Genomic DNA, 22,345 nt, shown 5'->3' on the forward strand with positions numbered 1-22,345 from the left:
GAATAGATTCAACACAGTATTTGAGCAGCAGTTCAGCATCACTCAAGTTAAAACATTCTCTGCCACTCTGAACAGGACATGAAAGTAAGACTTCTTAAAACTCACTATCCTTTCTACAGTCCCATTTATTTACTGAGTTGGTGAGTGCCTAAAGGCCACTGATCCTTTTTGCTTATAGCACATATTATCAAAGTTACAGACCTGTACATCACTTGAAGACTGAAATCCAATTTAATGTTTCCCCATTTACAATAGACTTAAGTTGTGCAGCAAACTTTTTAACAATGCTTCTAAATTCACAACATGCTTAGTCCAAAACTCCTGAAGATAGTATTTTTGCACTTGGGATTGTTAATGTTTGCTAAAACCCAAAACATTCTTCAGCTGACTAAAAGCTTTGCATCCTTAGAATGTAAAATCTAAATATAAATGTGGTGGGCGTATGTGGATCTTTTCTCTCTGAGGAGGCTCTGTTACGAATTTCCACTGTTTTACGCCACCACCAAGCCTCTGCTAAGCCATGACACCTGTTCAGAATTTTCAGTTTCTTAACCCCTTATTACACTTCCTACCATCCACAGAAGAAGTGCAGGAAAAGAGTTCCATCATCCTGGATTTGCTGCATTAATTTTCCATGGCTCCTCGGTGTCCTTCAGTGTTGTATATTAATACCCACCTTAAGGACAACTAACTAAATGGATGAACTTGCCTCCCTCATAACATATGCCAGTAGATAATCTGGTTATGAAGCAGAACCTGGAGAGAAACCTAAAAATTCCACAGGAGGAACACCAAAGATAATGCTGTTAATAAATATTGTTACTGATAAGAATAAATGCTTTATATGAAAATGAAACAGCACTACAGCTTTTATGTAACATTACGCTAAATGCATTCTTATCATTCACATCAATAAGGATTCACTGCTCCTAGGTTTGATATATTTAGCAAACATTGGCAGTGCATAATGCTACTGATGACCAAAAGTTTTTTTAGCGTTGCTATACAGATGCTCTTGTTAACATTTTTAACATTTAACATTTTAACATGCAAAAAATAGACCGTGAGGATATCTCCTAAATTAAAAGTCAAAATACCCGGTTGAGACAAAAGGCCTCAGTAAGAAAACCTGTTTGAAAAGACTCTTTTTTATTAAAAACCACATATATCACTCAAATTAACCACAATATTAATTTTGACCTGATTTATTCACACAAATCGATCCAAGTTCATTTTAGGCCCAAAATATATATCATAAGAATACTAGTAAATTTTTCCAGGTACTAGAGAATCTTGTATAAATGAATCTGTTCGAGCGCTTCTCTGTCAACATCCTTTTCCATATACACATCATAGTTCAGCTGCACCTCTTCAACCCATTGACTGAGCTGTACATCTGTCTGAAACAAGGAAAGCAGATCCTTAAATCAACACCATGCTAAGAAACAGCAGGAGTTTCAAGGTTAAGGAGTTTCAACATTAAGAAGGCAAGACATAATATGAGAGATTAGTCATTCCAAATTATATGTAATGATAAATTAATTTCTGGAAAAGCCATTTTAACTCAAATAGGACATAATAAAGATAACTTTAAAAATTATCTCAGTCAATAGTCTAGATATTTTGTTAGCATATTACAACTGCCTTTATGCATTTGTGTATCCTAATTCAAAGGGTGACATTCTGACAGATGTGCTGAGGGAGCAAATAGTATAATGGAAGAATCACAGGTATTTTCATGTTTTACACACAGGGAGCATTGTATTAAGGCTACAAAGGGCTTCTCAGCTGCTCTGTGACTACAGCCTGCTCCAAGAAAAGTTCAAATGACACCACTGCTGGTTTTGAGGCTGAGGATCTACTTCACCCATCAGCATCCAGGCAACAAGTGATTCAATTTCTCTAAAACTAACTACTGTTGTGAGAAAATCACTATATACATAACCTTGTCATGTCTGATCAGTGTTTTGTTTCCTAACTAAAGCTAGGCCACATAATTTGCCCAGGTATCACACACATGATCTAAGATGACCGATGGCAGCACAGACAGAGGGCAGAGCGTGGCCCAGCACAGAGCATTCAACATCTCTGAAAGAGGCACTGCTGTTATGTTTGCTTCCAGCTGCAATTTAAAGCCATGTAACTGATCCAGGATGCCTGATGGTAGTCACTTGGCTGGTTGGGAGACCACATCTCTCACTAATCTGTACTTCCAAAAGCTCACAGTGCCATGTTAATACACATGTTAATAAAATAATTCATGCAGCCTACTGATAGAGGCTGGGATTTTCCTTTTCACTCAAGGACAATCTAAGTACAGGGAGATGTGCTGGTGGTCAGCCTCAAAACAGAATCCTGAGTCTTCCACCTTTTAATCTCTGCACAAAATTACTTATCCTTCCTTACAACAATACTGGCAAGCAGCTAACTTCAACTCCAGAAATGCCACTTTAACAGAAAATAACAAAATGTGTCAGCTGAAATAGGCTGAGGGAACTTACCTGGAGCTTTGAAAGTGATTCCTCAAGACTTGGAACTGTCACTAATAAGGACCCTCTTTTCCTTACATTACAAGCAATAAATTCCCAAGCTCTGAAACATATTTAAAGGCAGGTGACCAGTTTTTTGGGGAAAAAACACACATATTTGATATACAATGAATCTAACACTTGCAGTTTATTGGCTGGAGGTAGTCTAAGCTTAAAGACTTGCAATACATGCTTATCAGTCATTATTAATATCTAAGCAAATGTATTTGCAGGAATAAAATCAAGCTTTGGATTAAAAACACAGGGAATATACAGTCTTACAATTTTAGATTTTGTAACTTTATAATTCTCATACATACATGCATATCATTTGGTATTGTCAAGACTTTCACTATGAACAAGGATTAAACATTGACACTTGGCCCCTTTGGTTTGAAGAAAATCCAGTCCTGAAGTGCAGTCCTTTATTAACCTTCACAACAAGCTTCTCTTTATACACAAACTTCGTGCACAGTCGTGACAAAGTACTTCTCGTAAGGCATCAGTAGTCAGAGTACTTAAATATAGCCTCCAGCATTCCCTTTTAAAATTTTTTTTTGATTTTGCAAGTAAGATCATTTCTCGCAGCACAGCAATTCAGACTAAAAAGAATTTAATTTCCAGCATTCTTCAAATGTCATTTGTCTTCATGCTACTAATGCAACACTAAACCACTATTCCCAAGCTATGACAGAATCAAATGAATTCTCAGTCCTGTGCCTAGAAATATATCTCCTGGCATTTTGAAATACCCACTGTCCTTCACCCATCCACTCTGTGCCCGTCTGGTTGGTATTATCACCTGGTATCCAGGGCAGCAGGGCAAGCCTTAGCTGAAGCTGGTACAGAATGACAGACTTGGCTGGGACCAAGTGGAGACACAGGTACTCCTTTTTTCTGACTGCCCATTCTAAACTTAGGATGATCAAGTTATTTACACTTTAAACGGATGCTGCTGGCTTAGCAAAAGCTCATCTGTGAGTGCCTTGTACCTGAAAGAGAACCTTAGCCACATGTTTGTTTGCTACCACATCCTTACAAATATCTCTTAGCAGTATCATTCAGAACCATGCTTTGTTGTCTGTATATATTAAAACTCTGACATCAGCGAGTCAGTGACTCTTACTTCTGAAGATTAAGCTTTATGCTGATACAGTAATCTCAGGTTCTTTAGCAGCAAGATACTATTTTAACATATCAGGGCAAGGATTCAAGCCAAGGTTTGGGTAAACAAAGCAGCAGTGTTCAGTGGGTTCAACAATAAACAACTGCCAGAACACCTTAGCAGTTAAGTATAACAATTAGAAGTAGACAGTATGAAACAATTTCCTTATATAAATTATGCATATGCCTTCAAAAAGCACAACCTTAAGGTTTTCCATTATTCACAAGGTAACACAGATATTTACAAAGAAATAGGTAACTTGTTTGGACACAGAGCTTACCTGGCCTGTTCCTGTCTGTCAAGAAAATATTCAAAGACATTATTCATTACAACAACATCAGCCTTCTGCAGAAGTGAGGGCTGAGCACAGATGTCTGCATGAACCACCTGAAGGAGAGAAATTTCCCAAGGCATAAATTAAGAGACAAATACAGCCTTTGAGAAGTCATGAAGCCTGTCAGCCTAATACAGCAGCTGCTACCACCCTTTTGAACCAGTCACAAAACCAGGTATTTTACTGGCTTCACAGTAGATAAAACTGACATATGCAACCATAATAACCTTTCAATTTTTTTTTAAAATCAGATTTAACTCTTCTAATTAAGATACTCAATCCATTATGCTAAGTAAAATAAAGTACATCTGAATTTTGGTTTAGAACTGTGTGCCATAAAAGAGGAGATGGCTGTCATATTCAACTTCCCTGTATTTTATCACAAATGTCCAGTGATTTCAGAAAAGTAGTTAAGCTAGTTGAAGCTATTTTGAGGATAATAAAAAGCATCTCACAGGGTCAGTGGGTTACTGAAGGATTATAGCTAGAAAAGACACTACAGACCCAGATTTGACAGCTGAATTCTCACAATGCTATTGGGACTGGGAATGTTGGAAAGGCAGGATGCTCAGTAGCACTGGAGGATCCCACTAAACAACTGCCTCTCCAGTCAGAACAAGAGGAGCTGTTTTGATTTCATCTACTTTCACCTACCAAAAAGGATATTAGCACATCATGTCATTTTTCAAAACAAGTGAGACAGGAGAATATGGATGCTCATTAACACTCTGATGTGTTTGATTTCCTCTTAAAGACGGAGAAATCTTATCAATCTGACTCAATGATCCATGTGGGTCCTTTTCAACTCAGGTCCTTTTCAACTCTATTATAATGCATCCCAAATCTGATGAGGAATGCAAACTGCAATATCTTTTGAAGGGATAAGTAGTAGTCAGCATGGATTCACTGAAGTCCTGCTTAACAAATCTGATTGACTTGTGTGATGAACCAACTACCTGCATGGATGAGGGGAGATCAGTGGATTTTGTCTATTTTGACTTCAGCAAGGCTCTCAACTCTGTTTCTCATAACATCCTCACAGGCACAGTCAGGGTGTGAGGGCTGGATGAGTGGACAGTGAGGACTGAGAATTGACTGAATGGCAGATCCCAGAGGGTCATAAACACTGGCACAGAGTCTACTTGGAAGCCTGTCACTACCGGTGTCCCCCAAGGCTCAGTACTGGATCCAGTATTGTTTCATTTATCCACACATGACTGGGATGAAGGGGAGATGCCTCCCCTGTAAGTTCACTGATGACACAGAGCTGGGAGGTGTGGCTGATGCTATGGAGGGATGGGCAGAGAGGAACCTTCTTAAATTCAGCAAAGGCAAATGCAGGGTCCTACATCTGGGGAAGAATAACCCGATGCACAGGATAGGATACTAATGGCAGTCCTACTATTTTAAACCACAATTCAGAAAGATGCTTGAACTACTGGAAAACTTTCAACATATGTCAATGTTTCCTTGGCCTGAATGACTGACTTAAGACTTGACCTAAAATTACTCTGCATTTACAGAGTAGGTGACCATACTGACCAAAGTGACCTAAGCACCTCATTCTGCCCATATCCTCATTCCTCTTGGGGACTTTGGGACCACATAAGCATGTCTGGCTGCACAGTGAGCCAGACCCAGATACTGTTCCACTCAAAACCCCAATATTGCTGGGTTTGATTTCAGCTGAACCAGCTCTCTGATCTGCTTGGCTGTGTACTGGCACAACAGAGGAGGCAGCAACTGATTTTAAAACTGCCCTGTCATCCAGTGGAATACACACCAAGCCTTTCATGACTACAGTCAATTTCTGAATTGAGGTCTCAAGTATCCTAAGATCTGCTGAACTGTTTACTTTCCTCCCAGTAGCTGAATGTTTCCTCAAATGGCAAAAGATGCTGAGCAACCCTCTATGTACTTTAACAAACCAAGTGTTGACCAAAGAAACACAAGGTTCAGTCAGAGATTTAGCCACTAAAGATACCATTTCACTTTGCTATCCTTTAGGAGCATATTCTAATAAAAATTCAGAATATCTTGAAAAAAACAATCTCTATTTAGAAGAGCCTCTAAAATGTTTTTCAAACTTGTGCCATGAATTATGACCAGCATCTGGATTCTCACAATTTTTCAACCTGATAAGTACCTCTAGAGAGAATTCATTTGGGGGTGAAATAAAAATATAAGATTGAAATGTTCAAAGCAGTGTGATAACAGGAGTCACATGACTAAATTAGCATTTAATGAGACTCAAATAGCTAAGTCCTCCGGCACTGCTTTGAAAACCTATTATCTTATCTTTATGCTCCAAAATGAATACTTCAGCAGAATTACAAGGTGTGAAGAAAATACATAAAAGCTTATAATAAAAAATATACAGGGCCGAAAAGCATGCCTATAGATCTCCAGCTCCACTAAATTAAGTTGACAGAGCTCCTAACTGTACTTTCAGTTTCATCACAGTCAAGTGTTATGAACATAAAACATACACAAAACCCAAAGGTTATGGATAAACTGTCAGCAACTGTGACTGAATTGAGCAACCCACTGCTACTGCTTACCCTGTGTTAAATATGTCTATTATTTATTTCTAGGTTAAAATTGGGTTACCTTAATACCTGAGAAATTACCACACTCAGCAGTTTGTGTGACTCCATTCAAGAGCACGTGCATACAACACAGGATTAAAGCCAGTATTCTATTCAGCATATTCTACTTACCAACTTTGGCTGGTAACAAAATCATGGGTCTGGTCCAGAAAGGAATTTTTTTTTCCTCTTTAAAATATTAGTAGCTATTCCCATAATGAAACTAGGGAAGTGAGTCCCATAATGATAGCACTTTCTTTGAAACCCATTTTGTTTGTGGAAGGTACATATACACTGGCATTCTATGAAAGGAAATATGAATAATTCTAAGTCCTTTAGGTATCCTTAGATGCAAATTTGCAAATCCTACAAACATTTTTCTGCTAACAAAAGTGAATCACAGACATTTACTTTAGTGTTTGTGACAGAAATTCTTTATACATTCAGTTTCACAGAAGTGAGTGGCAATGATGTCATTGATTTCACTGGGAGAACTGGCTAAGATTTATCTGTTTTGTGTGAGCCAACGGGTAAGTCCAGTCAGGAAAAAAGCTAAGTGATTGATATTTTGATAATTTCCCTCTTCCTCTTTACTATAAGGTTTTTATTTCCTAATGCAAAGCCTTTGTTTAGGATCAAAACCAGCTAAGGCAGAAACTTCTCAGAATGCTGATTTACCAGCCACTCACTCAAACCAGATACCTTGTACACAGTAGTTAAAAATACAAAAACTAAAACATATATTTGGTTACCTTTATTCTGTCAATGAACTCGTACTTTGTAATCATAATTTCTTGCAACTGGCAAAAGTCTGCATTCATTTCTACTCCATACAGCTGGGAAGCTGAGCTATAAAGATAACCCTACATTAGGAAAAGGAACTTTAGTAACTGTGATGCCTTTAAAACAAGTTCAAATTTTTCATTTAAAAAGAAGAGAATTAAACACAAGTTAAGATTAGAGAAACATTTTAAAATAGTGAGTTGAGAAATGTCTTTCAGTGGATGTGAAATATTTTTCAAAGCTAAGCTCCTAATTTGGCAATTCCTACTTAAGCCTCACAAATGTTAGTAAGAGATCCAAAATGACACATCAAAAAAACAAGAAAGGGAAAGCTCCAAGTTCACTTGAACTGCAAAACAGATGGAAAATAGTCTAAGAAAGAAAAAAGGTGTACAAAACAAATTACGAAAATAGTGTGAAGGGAAAAGACTCTACATGTCATTTTTGTTACTTGGGAGACTTGAAGAAGAAAATATCAAGAGAAAAGAAAAAAAACACAAGACATAACAGAGCCAAAATCAGTGAAAATGGAGGACAATATACCAATAATATAGTGGGATATTTTGATACCAAGTCTTTGTCAGCTTCTCTAAGTTAATGCATTACTGACATTTTCAGATGCTTCATACAGGTATATATGCAAAAAACAAAAAGCTAAATTATCATTTAATATTAAGCCCAAAAAATAGTTCAGTTTTGGGCTAAGATTTGGGGATTAGATTTGGGGAAGCCATTGGAAATGTTAGAGAAAAAAAGTACAAATACTTGAGCATACAGTGCCCTAACAAAGATACTGCTTTAAGCGCCACTGTCTCCATTGAGCAGAATAATTACACTTTGCCAACAATGGCAAAGACAAACAATGCTGAAGATACAGAATATCAGAGATCCACATGTATTACAACTTCATTATTAAGGTTTTCTGAAACCATTCTACTCAGAGAGTAGAAAAGCAACCTGTGAAGTCACCCTTCCTCCAAGGCAAGACCATATTACAAAGCAGAATGCTTTTTGTGAAAGAGTGCTTTAAAAGTATCTTCTACTATAATAATACAAGCATTTGAATACTTCAAAATAAAAATCAGCCTAGCCAAAGTGTTACCATTTAAGGACCCAATGCTGCAAATATTTACAAATGGGAGTAACTTTCCTCATTTGAGTGATCCCAAAATTAGACTATTCAAATGAGTAAAATCACATGCTCAAGTGTTTGCAAGACTGAGCCCTAAACACACATTGACTTTTTTAAGAAAGTAGTAATGTGTGTTTTGCATTGCTGTTGGCCATATGTTGTACCAGCCATGCCAAAAGCAATCAAAATTGCACTCAAGTTTCTTGATGAAGTATTTTATGTGCATTTTAAAATGCAGAGCAGGACAATATGTTTTTGGAGACAAATTCATATCAAAGTCTTCCTTTGTATATTTTAACAGTTTATCAGCTTCATAAAGGAATTTAACATAACTAATCTATATATAGGCATGGTCAAGACATAAGAGGACAAACTGACTTATGAAAGAGACAGCAGGAACGAGCAAAAGAGCAGCATGTGTGACAGCAATATGCTACTCTGTTGGACAACAGACTTTTCCTCTCCATAAGCAGGATCATTTCTATTCCCTCTTGTGAGGAACAGAGGAAGAACTGAAATTGCTAGTAAACAGCACCTTACACTATTCAGAGAGGCAGATCAGAGGTGCCTCTCAGAATGACCTATCCAGTATTGAGTAATGAGAGTAGGCAGTCAGAAAAGAGGGAAAATGTTTGTCACAGTAATAAAATATGAATTCCTGTGCTGGAAGTTACCGCAAATAGCACTGCACCAAGCCTGGAGCCAACGTCAACCACTACCTTTCCTGTCAGGTCAGGCAGTACATGGTGATAAAGAAACTTCAGTTCCATGAGGGAAAAGGAATGCGAAATAAACTCTGGGAAATAAGAACAGAACAAAGGTGTTGGGTGGGCAGTACTAACTACTGTGTAATTAACCATTGAAATAGTAACCTGAAGTATTATCTTCACTGAAAACTTGTGTGGTTTCTGGCCTGCACTAGTGCATTAGGGCAGGGTTTGCAGATCAGAGGTAACCAGCCAAGAAGCCTGTCCCAAGTCTGAGGATTCCTTGCCTTACATGGAGAATTTTGAAATCCTTCATGAAACTGAATTACCTTTTTCTGCACAGTATGTTAAATAATACAAAACGAAGTATCTTGGAACTATTTAACTGAAAAAGGAAACGTAGTAAACACAATTTGTGCAAAACTTTTTGTGGGCAGACATATTAACAGCTTTAATTTCAACTCCAAAGTTTTAATGAATGGAATGTTCTCCATATAAACCATTCCTTCAATGGCTGTGCTCCACTAGCAACAGCACTGATCTGTAGCCACACACAAGCTTTAAGACAGATGGTGGTTTCCACTGTTCTTCAGCATGTGAGAGGAGATGCAGGCTACTGCATGGACTCTACAGTATTGTCTTCCTCTTTCATCTTCCTCTCCAGTGGTACATAGCCTGCCTCTAACCTGCCCAGTTTTTGTGGGCAACAGTTGTCACTCACACTGCAAATTAATTCAACTTACATGTGTAGGAGGCTCCTTCCACTGGTTATGAGAAATAATTCTGGCCTGTATATTCCAGCAGCCTGGACAAAGTCCCCCATCAGCTGGATGTTGTCATGTCCAGCTGAGTCACTGCACAAACCAGTTTAGTTAAACTCAATTTGTTTCTCATGTTCCCAAAAGAACACTTACCTAAAGATGCAGTTTTGTATGAGCCACACTCTGTGCAGTAGCTCCTACTCATTTTCCCCTCCTCACACAATGAATCAACATCATCATCATCATAAAGGAATGCATCAACATGAATCATGGGCAGTGGATGCTGTTGTATCTGAAAAGAGGAACAAAACCTTAGAAAGGCATAACCAAGTCTCTTAACTTCAGTTACACTGTCACATGTTAACTGTCCCACCATCCTACCTTTCCCAAAATCCCCGAGATCCATGCTTTTCCCTATGCAACAATTACAAAAAAAAAAAAAAAAAAAAAAATTAGCTACAGAAATCCTGCATGTAAACTGGGTTATCAAATTCCACTGAGATAACCGTAAGTGGTGGTCAACAAACAAAGCAAGCTGGTTTTGATATCTGAGTAGGGAGCCCTATGTGAATTTTGTCTCTTTAGTGCTTGCTTGGCTAGAGAACATAAAGGGTAAAAGCAGCTTTTCTTCCTCTTTTAATGAGAAGAATGTAACTTAAATTTAGCAGAAAGGTCAATTCTGCTTCTCAGCCTCAACTGACTGTTTTCATCGTGCCTTATGCCTCTATCTAGAAGCACCCCTAATTAACACAGGTGTCACTTTCAATCAAAAGTATACCAGTTGAGATGCCTGCCCTCTCATCATTTCAAGGGGCATAATCTTCATCCTCCTACTTATCTTTCCTCCCTTTTCCAGGCTTGCTGCATGTGGCCAATCCACTTCTCCCACTGAAGAGCCACACATCACTTTTCTGGGAAATGCATTAACTTTCCTTGCATACTGACAGGTCAAGTAGGAAAGGTGCACTCTCCTCCCACAGGACTCACAGCCATGAGAATCTGAAAAGAGCTGGATATCATCTCAGAGCTGCCCACATTATGGCAACAGCAAACACTGGCCTTGTGTTCCTGCTGTCTTTAAGGGAGCTGTTAAGAGTCTATTATGGAGCTAGCATTGAAGAATCACTGTGACAGGCGCCATACCACACAGAATGAAAGCTATCCCAAATAACATATGATCAAAGCATTAAAAACTATGAAGCAACTTTCTTGGAGTCATGCAAACATAGAGCAACAGACCTGAGAACCAAACTGAGATTTCCTATATGTCAATCCATGCTCATTTTCTATTATAAACTACTGCTAAAATGCTATCAGAATAAATGATGTGGTTCAGTAAAATCAGACCATAACAATTAGCTTACTTTCTGCACAGCTTGATGTTCTGAAGTGAACATTGCCTCGATGGGTAAACGATTCCGCAAATCTTCAGCGATATTTCTGAGCACAACATCGTTGTTACTCACCACAAGCTCATCAAAGTCATCTATAAATCAAGACAAACAAAAACCCCTGAACAATCATATCATGTGGACTAAGTGATGACCAGTACAATACAGTTGCAAGACATAAACAACACCAGATGGATAAGGTTTTTTATTCACATGCATTTTTGTTAGCTTTTCCAGCCAATGACTGATTTGGATTGTAATAACTTTGCCACGTAAAATAAATGCACTGCTTTTCTGAGATCTCAAATTATTTTCATATTATTTTCATATTTATAAATTTATAACTCACATATGATGGTCTGGGCTGCCACCAAAGTGATATTGTTTCAGTTTAAGATATAAAAAACATCAAAGATGTTTTTGAACTATTGGAGAAATTACAAAACTCAATAGTTGCCTGAATGCAGGCTTTTTTTTAATACAAGTTTCTTTTTATATGTATGATCTTTCTAATAAACATACAAAAAAATTGGGGATAATGCACAGTTCAACAGTGCAACTCACAATACATTTTACATCACCTAAACTATGAAAATATTTCAAATTAGAAGGAAAACAGGAATAAATGTAAACCAACACAATTTTGCAAAGCCACAGAGTAATTTTTTTGTTATTTTCCCAGGATATTCCTACATTACTTTAGCTCATTTTTTTAAAAGACATCTAGAAAAAAGATTCAGAAGGAAACCATGTGAAGACACTAATCCTTTTTTCTTCCAAGGCTCAATCAATAGTAAGTGTCATTACTTCTTCAAACTGCTCTTTTAAAAATGACTGGTAATGCTGGGGACTCTACAACCACCCTTAGCCATCTATTCCAGTGCTTGACTACCCTTAATATTAGAAAGGAAAACCCTTCTTAATTACTGATTTTTATATCCTCTGCCACTACTTAGTATTTTCTGCCCCACTCACAATGGAAATAGCAAACTTTGTTGCTTTCTATTATACAGTAACTATTTACTTCCCTGAAGACTCATCACGTGTCACATCAGTCTCCTTTCCAAGAAAAACCAAGATTTGCCTACCCAGACTGTTCCTGGTTTTTTTTTTTTCTTTCCTAGTGTGTGAGGATTCTCAACACCTCCCTCTGGATCTCCTGGACTCATCCTTTCTGCCCTGCAGTATTGAGAACTCCAGCTAAAGGTTTACTTGCTCATACCAGAGTTTTCACATCTTGCAGCCAACATCCTGCTTATATCCCCCAATTTCTTGTTAAGAGTATGATGTTCCTAACTGGCATCAGTACAAGATCTGCTTTATGCCTGTACTCTGCTCTTTTCTTGTTATATTGTCCTCAAAAGAAGGATTAGATGAAATTCCTTTTTGTCTGGATATCTCACTGCTTGAAGGATGTTGAACTGGTTCTAAACAAAGGCACATCACAGCTCAAAGCTACAAACCTGTCAAAGACAACCACCACCACCAAAAAGCAGCCACTAATCGAATCCTGAAAAAATATACCAAACCCATCCACTGAGTCTTGTCTAAAAGTGAGACGAATATGTATGTCCCCTCTTCTCCACCCCTTCTGGTTTGCTTCTTGTTTTTAGACTGCTGCATCACTCACAAAAAGAAAATCTGACAGCTTTTACAGGTGTTTTAAAAAAAGGCAATGTTTGCTAGCATTGCTGTTCCAGGTGGGAACATTAGTACAGAAAAGCTTGATGGAAAACAGGTTCAAAATAAATCTACAGAACACACTACAAGTTTCTCTATGCTAATATATTTAATCTTTCCTGTGGATCACAGGAAATGCTAGAAAGACTGAGAAATTTTAAGGCTAGTATAGGAATCAGAAACCTGCAAACCTTTAAACTATGATACTTTAAACTAAATGCTTCTGAAATGGTTTTTGCTTAAGCACTGTAGTGAGAACAATATGATTAAAGAAAGCATCAATCATTGGTGCAAAAGGCTCTTCTTTAGACTGCAAATGTAAATGGTTCTTTCAACACATCCAAAAATGGACCCAAACAGACAATCCTGAATCCCCTGTAGTAAGCAGCAGAAACTTTAAATTATCTGTATTTCCCTAAGATCTATTTGGTTTATAATTTATTAAACATACAGTAGTAATGCTCCAAAGCCCTGATGGGCCATTAGCACTGGTAGTTGTTATGCTTCAGGAAGGCAATTTACTGCTCCAAAGTGCTCACAGTTCCGTTCTCCAGAACTTCAGCTCCTAGAGAGATGCACACTTTGCAGCAAGGAACACAGACACAGGCAGCAGCTGCAACAGCAGCAACACCAACACAACAGGTGCAATGCAGCAGCTCCAGCTTGGCAGCATTTTAATTTGAAACCTCTAATGAGCACCCATCCTGTTAAATACACAGCCCATCCAACAATTTGCAGATTTGTTATGAACATCCCAGAAGCACAGTGATCTTTCCAACCAGCTCAGGGAAGATTTCTATGGATGTGACACAGCACAGAAGTAAACCCAGATATTATGGGAAGGGAAGGTGGGCAAATCTAACTGTAGCTTAACTGACACCATCAGCACCCTGACATGCCCTCAGAGTGCCAAGGCACCAGTTTGCTGAGGTGGATAACCTCTGAAGGAGCAAGGGGAAAAGTCATGCTACAGACAGAACAAGAGAGTAGAAAGCTGATATTGGCAGCTGAACAGATCAGTGCCTGTGGGCAATAAGCCTCTACATCTGGCACTTGCTTTAAAACAATACTATTACTATGCAAGAGAGCTCATCCAGCTGTTATAGTGCCTGTTAAGAGTATCAAATTCATATATACCATTTAATGAAATGCAGGAAGTATTCCTAGACCACCAGGCCAGCCACATCACACTGCAAATACAGAACTTCAGCTCTCTTGCTCCCAGATCTAGTGTGTCAATAGGATCTGCTCCCTCATGCCCTGGGTGACCTTTCCTGGCCAACATTAATGATGGAGAGCTCTCCAGAGCATGCAGTGGTCCAGCTCCACAGAACAGAAACACACACCTTCAGTGGGACACAGGCAGCACATCCATCTTCCTCTAACCCAGAAAATCCTTCCCTGCCCTGAGTTCAATCTGTGCAGTACCTGGCACAATGCTGACCACCTTGCATAGGGCCCTCTGATCTCTCCTTGTGACACAAAGTATGACACACACGAGTTCTTGTATGCTCTGTACAAAACAAGTCCTAAGGACAACACATATGCATCTCAAACAAAAAACTGTTGAAACACTGACCCTGAAAAATAAATGACAAATGGAAGTGCTCCTTTCTAACTAACAGTTAATACTCTAAAGCACAATAAGCAGGAAGAAAAAAGGAGAAGGAGATCTGAACAGACTTCATCTGAGATGACAAAATGGCAGCTGGAGCAGAAGCTGTGTGTGCAACACTCCACACCTGTGTGTATAGTCTGTGACTGAACTCTGACACACAGAGTCAGGACTCCTTCCTGTCAAAGCACGAAACAGCAACAGCTACCACAATAACTCATTTACTTTTGCAGTATGTAAATATTTGTAGATTGCCATCAAGTAGGAAACATCAGTGCCAAATATGAAAATATGCATCTCTGCTGGTACAGTTTTATCAACTCCACCCTCGTGTTTAACAAATTGTTCACTCTTGAAAATCTCAGTATCGCCTTAAAAGGAATCTTCAAAGAAGAAACAAAAGAGAAAAGTATTTTATATATCATTTTAGTACCTGTTACATACATGAAATGTATACAATATGAAATGGAGAGTGTGCAAGCCAACCTGTGTTCATTGCACAGACAACTAACCAGGAAAGAAATGTACAGTTCATGAAACACTGCAAGATGAATCACAATAATTTGTTTGTGGAGGAAGTCTGAGTGTGCAGTGTTTGTATTTTACTTCAAAAACCGGTTCCACTGGATTTACTCAACATGCATTTATAAAATTTAATTAACACGTTGCAAAAAGGCTCATTATCACCCTGGTGCTAGTCAGCCTTTCTACAGAAGCTAAGAAAACATCACAAAGCCTCACACCAGATAGAGAGCACCGCTACACCAACATCTGAACACCCTGGCACTGCAAAATACAGGATTGAAGACAAGCAATGTGTGATTTCCAAATGACAACAGAAGATTACATGTCCCTGAGGGAAAGAAGAGAATTTAGCAAAGGCAACCATAGCAGCAAGCACTTTATGGTCTTCTAGATATATACTCTGACTCACAGAAGAGAAGAGCACATATTAACAGCTGTGTTACTTAAAACAAGGTTGATTTAGTAATTCAGCATTTTTAATAATACTGGAGAACCAAGTCAAGGAAGAAGCACCACATCCCTAAAATTTAGTATTGCCCTTTTTGGCTAAATAATTTGAGAAGCAATATGTGACCTCAGTATACCAAGTACCTCAGGAACTCTAAATATTATTTCTGTCCCAAAGCATACATAGTTAATGGTAGAAAGTAATTGGCTTTTTCCAACAGAAATATAACCAGAGTTCATTTTATTAGTTTAAGTCTTTTACACTGGTTAATTGAAAGAAGCTTTGAAGTTCAAATTTAAACAAGGTAAGTCTCATACTGTTTCACAATCCCTAGTTTCCCCCACCATTATTACGTTTCAATGACTAACAACTTAGAAGTATTTGGTATTCTTCTTGAGACCTCTCTCACACCAGTATCACTTGTCACAACAAAGGAAATTAATGCCAATTCCCACAGTTGATGATTCATCCAATTATAGGTAACATCCCACTTTAGTTTATCAAACAGAACAGTGGAAAAGATTTTTGGTATGGTATCATTTCAACAAATAAATGTTAATGTAAAAATGCAATGCTATTTTTATCTCTTCTGAAAGGATATTTCAGTTGAATAAATCACTTCTACAAATTTGGATATGAAGCCTTGTACTAAATTACTTTTTCACACAAACACAAAACCACAGACTATACTTGTCACATTGCAGAAACCCACATTTTCATCCTTTTTAAAGATACTCGTTCCACTTTAGTTTCATCTGCAGACTGAAAGGAAACATTTAAAGAATCAAGTGTTTTCTTATCCTGTTTCCTCTTCTTGTGAAAATTATCATCTGATAACTTTACCTAGCAGGTCAGAGAATATGACAATTCCAAGATAATAAAGTACAAGAAATGCTGGACACACTTGGTCTGCTCCTAAGAGTATGATGAAAAGTTTTTTCTCTGTATGCAGAACACTGTACTAAAGCAGCACATCCTCCAGTATCAGTTAAGTTGACTTTATCAGATACTCTTCCCTCACTGCCTGTTAACAACCTGAATTTACAGCACTGACTGCCCTCAACTTTCAAGTTACAAGACTAAATTGTACTCCAACCTCTTAAAAAGCTGGTTTGCTTCCAGTACAAGTTAATCCATTAAAAAAAATTTAGTACTTAATTATACGTTGTTTATCCTTAAATTAGAAGATTTGCAATGATTATTATTCAATTACTATTTTGAGTGATACTCTTGATATTGAATATTTTGAGTACTGCAGGAACAATCAACAATTCAGACCAGTATATCACTTTGAAATCTTAGCTTCATATTCTCTCAGGAAATGCATAGACTGGAAACGGTTTGTAGAGTGTTTTATTACACTGTTGCATGAACTGAAAAAAATTTAGAAGTTAGTATCACAACAGTAATATTTACCCATGATGGAAAAATATTTCAACCTTAGACCCCATGACAGAACACAAGAAGTGTAAAGGGTCTTACCACCTTATCTGTGCTTCACTGACACTGACTGAGGGACAGCTTTGTAATCTGCATTTAAGCGCTAAGCACAGCAAAAGCATTCAGTGGGTGCCAGTCGGTAGAGTGGTTTGGTGACTTCAATCTCAAACTCAAGATTCAGATTCCTGTATTTACTTCCCCTGATTCCTGTGGTGCTGCTCATGTAAACAGATAGCTTGGTCAATTCACTGGTTATCTCCTCCAGCATTCATTCTTACCAAATGCAACCTTTTCTGCTACTAAAAATTTTAGAAATCTGGACAGTGGAGGTTCACGTGGGAATTTGCCCCAGCTCTACATCAAATGCTGGGACCCAGCTGAGGGGGATTGTCAGGGGGGTTTCCCAAGTGGTTTGAATTAGCTCTTGGGCTTCACCCAGGTTTTCTTAGCCGGAACTTCTGGAACACGGTTATTGCAAAAGGATATTAAAGCATTAATCATGCTATTATAAAAAAGTTAAGACACGAAAGGTTCCTGTTCCTTTTTCCAGCTCTTATTATTTAATTTTCTTTAAGATCTAAGACAAACTCAAAAGAAAAGCTGGAATGCAAGTCACCGTGAAATGACGTACATCTCACTGCAGTGTGTGGGAAGAGCTGGCTGATTGTGAAACAGCCAAGCAGTGTTGCTAAGCAGCTGCCTTAAAACACCAACGTCTTCTTCCATCACACATAAAGATTTGGAATTTCTAAAATTCTCAATACAAAAAACCCCACATTCATAAGAAAAGCAAAAAAAAACCCAAATAGAAAAGAAAAAAAAAACTAATAGAATCTTTCATTCACTTACATTCCTGTAATTACCAAGTAAGGTTAGTCAAAAATCATTGGAGTGAGGATATGTTCAATGTTCTTTCAGTTCAAAATATGTAAGGCTTTACTTTAGGTAAGATAACTCACTTTACTATAAACAATTCACATCTTCCATGGAAGTTTGTCAGTAGCATTTCATGCCTTCAGTGTGTGAGTCAGAAAACACCAACTAAGTTACAGTAATAACTAAGGCTGTCTTTGCAACAACACTGATCTTAAAGGTCATCCACTTTATGCAGGACTTTACTCTAAGGGTGCATGTACACTTTAATTCAGAGATGTGTGAAGAAGGAAAAAGCCTGACTCCAGCCAACACTGGAACCATGCCCAGTTCTCCTCAGCTGGAGGTAAAAGTATAAGCTCAACACCTTGACAGAAACAGGAATGGGATACAGGAGGAGAAGGCAGGGAACTGACACTTCACAGAAAAGGAGTTTGTCTGTGGAGATACCATTTTTATTTCCATTTATCCTATCCTAGTTTTCATTCACAATATTATCTCCCCATCTCTGCCACTTTTTTTTTTTTGTTTTGCTCATCAGAGGTTTGTTTCCTTCCTACATCTGTATCACCAAAGATTAGGCTTTTATTTCTGTGTGGCACAGAGATCTGGTAACTTTTTATGTCTCCCATAAAACAGTCGTCTTTAGGCACAGATAGAACACCACATTCCCTAGCTGTATTCAGGGTCCAGCAACAGAAACCTCTACCAGCGCCTCACTATCCCCAGTCCAAGCACTATTAATTATCACAGGACTAGCTAGGTATTAAAATGGGCAGTATAATTATTCAAATGCAACAATTCTGAGAGGGAAAAAAAAGCCACACTAAAAGTTACTGCCAGTATGCAGCCACAGAAGCAGCTCAGAGAAACAATACTAAGAGAAGCATCATCAAGAGTGCTATGCTAGGGACATCACAGAAAATATTTGCATCTCTGAGGAAAATGCAAAAAAGTTAAAGGAATGTGACCTGCAGGACAAATGCTCACTTACTGTCCAATGCTGCAAGAAAATAAAACCAGTAAGGTACAGATACTGATCTTGCATTCTAGTCCTGTCATCAGGGTGAAAACTAGAAATAAAGCAGGACATAGCCATCCAGACAAAAGAGATCAGAAAAACAGGAACAGGTTAATGACCCAAAGAGGCGGTGAAACATATATTGATTGTTTAACAATGAAAAGTTTTTACACATAGGCATAAAGCTTTCTAATTTCCACTCTTTTATCATATATCTACATGTAAACATATATGTATATTAGAGAGGGAGACTGCAGCACCTTGAGAGAGCACTAGAACTGGGTAAACATTGATATTTTTCCACTGGCAACTTCTACAAGCATTAGCATGAGGCCAAATTCTACAGGCTCTAAATGTCTCCACAAATGTGGCAATCAGGGGAAATAAGATTAGCCTAAGTCACACATTCTAAATTACAATTGAAACAAATGTGGTTGCCTACAGTTCTATACTGCATCAGCAATTCACAAAATACAATCACAACATGTAAGCAAATGCCGAGGATGCAGATTACTAAAGTACAACTTGATTTCTCAGAATACTAATTAATAGCATACAGCAAGGATATTAACAATGAGCATTTTTAAAGAGAAAATTAGCATAAAATATTATCAGAGCACAAGCCTGTAAGCAAAGAATCCTAAACCAAAAAAGATTCTGAAGCTGGCCTGACAAGGAGACTACAGAAATGAAATTATATTCATTACTCCAGCTGCTTGATCCTGACTGCCCTGTCCACTGTTCCCTGATCTGCAGCATATGAGCTGAAAAGCCATTGAATGGCAACTGTAAAGCTAATTATGTTTAAAGATGATGCACATAGTGAAGCAGCAGCCATCACTATTGATGCAAACAGTATAAAAATAGAAGGACACAGATTGCTCAGACACACACACAGAGTAGTTCAAGATTTGGAACCTAATCTGCTCTTTAGGTTGCATCTTAATTATGAAGAGCAAATATGAGGCACAAATACATGAATCCGTTCACTGAAAGACCTAGGCAAAAAGCTAGATCATTAAAATTCAGAAAAAATATTTGAGAGATCATAATAAAGGCTAGTGACCATAGCATATCATCTTTCACAGAAACCATCTATAGAAAGTTCGGAAGCTGTAACATTAAAAAAAAAAAAATTAAAATGTGTTCACTGACAAAGGATTTTGGAGTCTACATAAACTATGCTCAAAACATTGGCTAAAAATTCCTATGGCAGAAGTAAAACACGATCATAGAATTGAAACAGAGAAAATAGTAAGTATTAGTTTCCTAACTGAAACAGTTCAGCAATTTCAAGTTTCACTAGTAAGCTCGCATGTGCTTTGCTGTATTTGTAAAGGGGTCAGGAAGCTGAGAAAGCTCTATATGCACACCACCACACAAACTAATACAGTGTGTAGGAGCTGCAATGATTTATGTTAAGTGAATAATCAATATGAATGATTGCATGAGAAATTCAATGAGATTTTTATATATTAGAGCATATGGGATAGAAGAAAACCACTTCTAACAAGATTATTTACAGTAACCCAAGCACTGTTTAGAAGTGTCCAGACAAGACCTCAGAACTGGAAGGATGCAGTACTGCTTATAGCAGACTGCTCTAGCATTATGTCTATATACATACAGACATATGCACGTGTAGATAGATATACACGCAGGTATGTGAACATACACACATGTAAGTAAGAATGTTTAATTGCAAGTAACACTAAGTACTGCCATCAAAATACAGCCTTCACGTTCTAGGGAGGCCCATGTCTGCTCTAGCCGTGGAGGCCGACTCCAGATGCTCTGAAACATTTGGCAATGTCTCACCTAGGAAAGAGCCCGCCTGGGTGGGAGGGCTGCGTGCCTGTCACAGGCAGCAAAGGCTGTTCCCAGCCGCTTCTCTTCCCGCAAATCCAGCAGAGGGCCTGCTCCCCCTGAGAAGGATCTGTCCTGCCACTCATCCGAGTGACTGCGGGAGCCACAAACCACAGGGCAACACGGAGTGAGCTTGCAGCTCCAAGTACCCGGACAGCTGGACAAGTCCTGGGTGTCAGAGCTGCCCTTTGTGCCACGGTCCCTGTGTGTTGGTGCTGCCTTAGGAAGTTGTTTTTGTCCTAAAGTGGACGTGCTGGAGCAAAGACCCAAACAAGAAGCATAACCTGAGCAAAGCAGGGGAAGTACTGTATCATATGATGAATTTCTGCCAACACACGATCATCAGGGGAGGTTTACCACCCAGGAGACAATCATTAATAAACAGGACACACACATACTGGATCTTAAGACTGGGCCACAAAATTGGAGGGGTCTGGGAAAATGCACATACCTCCTGAGACTAAGCAGGGTTTAGACTTTATTCAGCAGAGCACTATGTGACTATCGCTTTAACGCACTGCCTATGATGAGGTTTTCCGTGTCATCTTTTGGGTTCAGTTGCAAATTTACAGCTTCTGCACTGACCCATATTTCCTTTCTTCATCTGCCACAGAATGCTTGACTGCAGAACGCTGATGAAATTACATCCAGGCATAAACACGGGAGTAAACAGAAAGCTATGTTCAGCTTAAGGTGACATCAAGTGCGGAAAGCAGCATTTGTAAATGAGCTCAAACCGCTATATCCAAACTCCTGAAAGGCTGCCGTGTACACGTGTGAAGCTGCTGCACAAGACAAGCCTAGGACCCAAAGCCGTCTCGGCGCGGCAGCAGCAGGAGCAGGAGCAGGCTGGCTCCGCACGCCCGGTGCGCCGCGGGCTCTGAGGGGCAGCCCGTCCTGCCCCGCTGCCGGCCGCGCCCGCGCCGCCTCACCCCCGCCCCTGCCACGGCACCGTGCAACGGCATGGCACGGCACCCGGGGCACGGCAGGGCACGGCAGCCCCGGACGGGCGAGGGCGGCCGCCCCCGAGGGGAGCCGGGCAGGGCGGAGGGCACCGGCCGAGGCGTCGGGCCGGTACCCGCCGGTACCCGGAGATCCGCGTGCCCCCGGAAGGGGGCGGTACCCGGTCCGGGCACACCGCCCCTCGCCCAGGGTCCGCTCCCCCCTCCCCCGGCCCCGGCTGCCGCACGGCGGGGCGATCCAGGCCCACGGTGCGGTGCGGTCGCGGCCCCGCTGTGCGGCGCTTACGGGTGTTGCGCATCCAGTGCAGCAGGCGCGGCAGGTCAGCGGCGCGCGTGCCCCGCACGGCCGCCAGCACCGCGCGCCGCGCCGCCGCCAGCTCCATCGCGCGCCGCCGCGGGGGGGCGCCACGCGCGCCGAACCACGCACGTGCTCGCCGCGGGACGAACCGCGCCCTCCGCGCGCCCGCCCACCCGCACGCGCGCATGCGGGAGGGCGACACTGACCGGAAGAGGCACTTTGCGCGTG

At 39.7% G+C, this 22,345-nt stretch overlaps 1 protein-coding gene across 2 annotated transcripts; it reads right to left on the minus strand.

The window, feature by feature from the left end:
* Window positions 1-1,130: 1,130 nt before the first annotated feature.
* Window positions 1,131-22,270, minus strand: LOC132074798 (uncharacterized). 2 transcript variants are annotated; one of them, XM_059474824.1, is made up of 8 exons: window positions 22,106-22,270; window positions 11,363-11,484; window positions 10,152-10,290; window positions 9,250-9,326; window positions 7,368-7,478; window positions 3,974-4,080; window positions 2,502-2,592; window positions 1,131-1,400 (listed from the first exon to the last, which is right to left on the minus strand). In XM_059474824.1, the coding sequence occupies exons 1-8, from the start codon at window positions 22,200-22,202 to the stop codon at window positions 1,284-1,286; spliced, it is 861 nt and encodes a 286-aa protein (XP_059330807.1). In that variant the 5' UTR covers window positions 22,203-22,270; the 3' UTR covers window positions 1,131-1,283. The 2 variants fall into 2 exon arrangements, with proteins under 2 accessions (XP_059330807.1, XP_059330806.1); XM_059474823.1 differs by having other exon boundaries at window positions 9,205-9,326.
* Window positions 22,271-22,345: the final 75 nt, after the last annotated feature.

The sequence above is a fragment of the Ammospiza nelsoni genome, chromosome 6, assembly GCF_027579445.1.
Source record: "Ammospiza nelsoni isolate bAmmNel1 chromosome 6, bAmmNel1.pri, whole genome shotgun sequence".
In the NCBI taxonomy this organism is placed as follows: domain Eukaryota; kingdom Metazoa; phylum Chordata; class Aves; order Passeriformes; family Passerellidae; genus Ammospiza; species Ammospiza nelsoni.

Excerpts from the sequence above, each read along its gene's own strand:
- LOC132074798 (XM_059474823.1), bottom strand. The coding sequence starts at position 22,202 with ATGGAGCTGGCGGCGGCGCGGCGCGCGGTGCTGGCGGCCGTGCGGGGC. Across the intron at positions 4,081-7,367 it reads AGTTCATTGACAGAATAAAG|GTGGTTCATGCAGACATCTG; the intron begins GTAACCAAATAT and ends TCTCTCCTTCAG. Across the intron at positions 1,401-2,501 it reads AATCACTTTCAAAGCTCCAG|ACAGATGTACAGCTCAGTCA; the intron begins GTAAGTTCCCTC and ends TCCTTGTTTCAG.